The sequence below is a fragment of the Plasmodium gaboni genome, chromosome 12 (genome assembly GCF_001602025.1).
Source record: "Plasmodium gaboni strain SY75 chromosome 12, whole genome shotgun sequence".
Taxonomy (NCBI): Eukaryota; Apicomplexa; class Aconoidasida; order Haemosporida; family Plasmodiidae; genus Plasmodium; species Plasmodium gaboni.
The window spans coordinates 1,132,491-1,136,098 of record NC_031492.1 but is presented as its reverse complement, the minus strand read 5'-3'; the positions used below and the strand labels follow the sequence as shown (position 1 = coordinate 1,136,098).

The 3,608-nt window shown below is 20.2% G+C and overlaps 1 protein-coding gene across 1 annotated transcript in view; it reads right to left on the bottom strand.

The window, feature by feature from the left end:
* Nucleotides 1-3,385, bottom strand: part of PGSY75_1231800 (putative asparagine-rich protein) — a gene marked incomplete at both ends in the record, with an annotated part of 5,124 nt that extends 1,739 nt beyond the window's left edge. The window contains one exon of the mRNA XM_018786891.1: nt 1-3,385. This exon is cut by the window's left edge and continues 1,739 nt beyond it. Within this exon, the coding sequence (XP_018640756.1) occupies nt 1-3,385 (3,385 nt within the window).
* Nucleotides 3,386-3,608: the final 223 nt, after the last annotated feature.

Sequence of the window (3,608 nt, the reverse complement as noted above, 5' to 3'; positions counted from 1 at the left end):
TATTATTATTAATATTGTTGTTATTATTTCTTGCTGATGAGGTTCTAGATGCAAACATTGTATTATTATGATTCAAATTAGTGTAATTCATTAATTCATTTTCATTTTTATTTATCATAGTAGTAGTTGTTGTTGTCGTAAGTGTGTTATGTATATTTTTCATAACGTTTGAGTTAAAATGATCTGTATTTATATTCAAAGTATTATTATCCATTTTTGTTCCTACAAATAATCTATTATTAATATCTTTCATATAATTTTTTGCACTGGTGCTACTACTACAAAGATTATTTAAATCATTATTAGTTTTATTTATTATTGTGTTATTCATCATAACAGCATTATTACTTGCTAAAAAACCATGTGCATTTACACCAGGTGCATAATAACTATTAATCCCTGAAACAGGTATAGATAAAGAATTATTCACAACAGCATTGTTATTATTGTGGTGGTGGTGGTGGTCATCTAATAAAATGATATTATTATTTTTATTATTATTATTAATAATATTACTATTATTATTAATATTATTATTATTATTATTAGTTGTTGTAGTATAATTTTCATCATGAATATTTATATTTGCATTTTTCATATTAGATAGATTATTTTTATCGTCATTTAAAAGTTTATTCAAGGCAATATCATTTTTATTTTGTAATATGACATTTTTATTATAAGTATCATAATGAAAATCTAATTTTTCTATATTATCTATAGTATCCATATTTTCTTCACATACATTAAAATTGTCTTTAAATAAAAATAAATCTTGATAACTTTTATTCAATTTTTTCATTTTCTTAAATTCAGCTGCAGATGATCGTGGAACAGCTCTTTCAATTCTAAGATCACGAACAGATATACTACTTCTCAAAGGAATATTAAAAAATCTGAACATATCTTCTTTCCATTTATCAGGAGTATTTTTATAAGTTTTCAAAAAATTATTCATACATATCATACTTTTAAATTTTATTTTTATATGTGATCCTTTTGGTGGATGGAAATAAATATTATCAATTTCATCATAACCCATCACTCTTAAAATATACAACATTTGTTCTTTAGCTACAATATATTCACTTAGTTTATTTCTTTCAGCTGCACTCTTTGGTAATTCCCTAGGATATTGACATCTAGCACTTTTAGGTACCCAAGAAATATAAACCATCATATCACTAAAATATTCATTCACTAAATTATTTGTACTTCCTACTATATTATTTAAAGAACTCTTTACTTGATTATTAAATTGATTAGAAAGTTGTTTTGATAGTTCATTATTTAAATTACAATTCAGTTGGTTCGTTAGTTGATTATTTAAATGATTATTCAATGTAATATTATATTGATCATTATATTGATTAAGTAGATTATTATTAAAATGGGTATGACCAAACTGATTATTGCTACTAATATTGTTATTATTATTGTTATTATTATTGTTATTATTATTGTTATTATTATTGTTATTATTATTGTTATTATTATTACTATTGTTATTACTATTGTTATTATTATTGTTACTACTATTGTTATTACTATTGGTATTATTATTGTTCATATTATGATATATATTATTGTATATATTATTGCTAATATTATTGTATATATTATTATTACTATCATTATTATTATTATTGTTTATAGTGTTTGTGTAGTGATTATTAAACTGGTCATTATAATCCATTTTCACAAAATGATTATCATTTGCATACATATTTTTTATATTTTCATTATCAGCATGAACATTATTCATATTATCATTATTATTTATAATATCATTCGAATAGTCTTCAACATTTGGATTTTCATTAGTAATATTTGTTTCTTTTGAATTATTTTCTTTCATTTTTTTATCCATAAAAGATGATTCTGTTAAACATGTAGACAAACTAAATTGTGTTTCATTATTATTATTAAGATTATGATTATTATTATGATCCTTACTAAAACAGTTAGATATTTGTTTATTTAAACTCAGCTTATTTATCTGATTCGTTTTATTACTTACATTACTTTCTAAACTAATATTAGTATCATTACTTAATTTATGATTATTTTCAAATACATCTGAATCATGCATACCATCATTTTTTTCAACACAATTAACATCAAGAAAATTTCGGTCCATTATTTTATTTATTTTTTCCTTTTTATCAAATGAATGTTCTTCATCATCTAAAACATTTTCTAAAACATTTTCTAAAACACTCTCAACTTGTTCAGTTTCTCTTTTTAAATTTTCAACATGATCTACAATAATATGATTCTTCTTTTCAATAATAATATTATTAAAAGAATTGTTATTTACATTATTTAATATATAAACAAATTTATTCATATTATATAATTTATTTATATATGTTTCATCCTTTATTTTGTTCTTATAAACATTTTTATATAAATCCTCTAAAATATAAATAATTTGCTTTTTACATAAAATAAAATATATAATTCTTTTATTTTTATCTTGTTTTATATTTTCTTCATATTCTTTTTTATATTCACCATTTAAAATTTTTTCAAAAATATCATAAAAAGATATTTTAATATCATTCAACATATTATCATTTATATTAAATAACATATCATTTTTTTCATTTTGCATTTTAATTAAATATCTATTTAATATATTATTATTATCTTTTATTTTCTCGATTTCTCCTTTTAAAAACATTTCTATATCTTTACTTCCAAGTTTTATATCTTTAATTTGGTCAATAAGAAGCGAACACAAATTATCGAATGATACTAATAATTGTTCACATAATCCATCAACAAATAAATCTTCTTGTTTTTTTATTTCTTCAAATAATTCTTCTATTTTTTCTAATTTAGATTCAACATATGAGTTCTTGCTTCCAATAATTGATTCTTCATTAATGTATTCTTTTGCTTCATTATTTTTAATAATTGTGTTATGGTCATTATCAAAAGGTGTTTTTTTTTTTAAACAATTTAGGTTGCACACATTATTACTGTTGTTATCGTTATGTTCATTCAATTGATGATTATCCTTTAAAATACTTGAATCCTCATTTTCAATATTTTGACAATCCTTTTCAATAATTTTATCAAGTTTATCATTATTATGGTCTTTTTTTTCTCCTCCGACTTCTGGCAATTGTTGTATCTCATTATCCATAATTTTATTCTCTTTAGATACAATTCCATCGTTTTCTGATGTTTTTAATTTCAATTTTTTAAAATTATTTAAACGATCTAATAGGTTGAATATATATCTACCTTCTCCATTTCCATTACTATTTGTAGCATTTTCTTTCTTCTCATTTTTTATATCATCCTGCATATTTCCTTTTATAAAAGCATGCTCCTGTTTTATTATTTCAACTTGTGTTCTGGTTGTCTCATCCATTTTTTTTTAAAATAAAAATTATTAAAATAAAATATAAAAAAAAAAAAAAAAAAAAAAAGAACAAAATAAAGAACAAAATAAAGAGCAAAATAAAGAGCAAAATAAAGAGCAAAATAAAGAACAATTAAATACTAATAATTTATTAAACAATTAAAATATTTTTAAATAATTACAAAAATATATAAAAACGCACAAATATAAAGTATATATATATATATATATA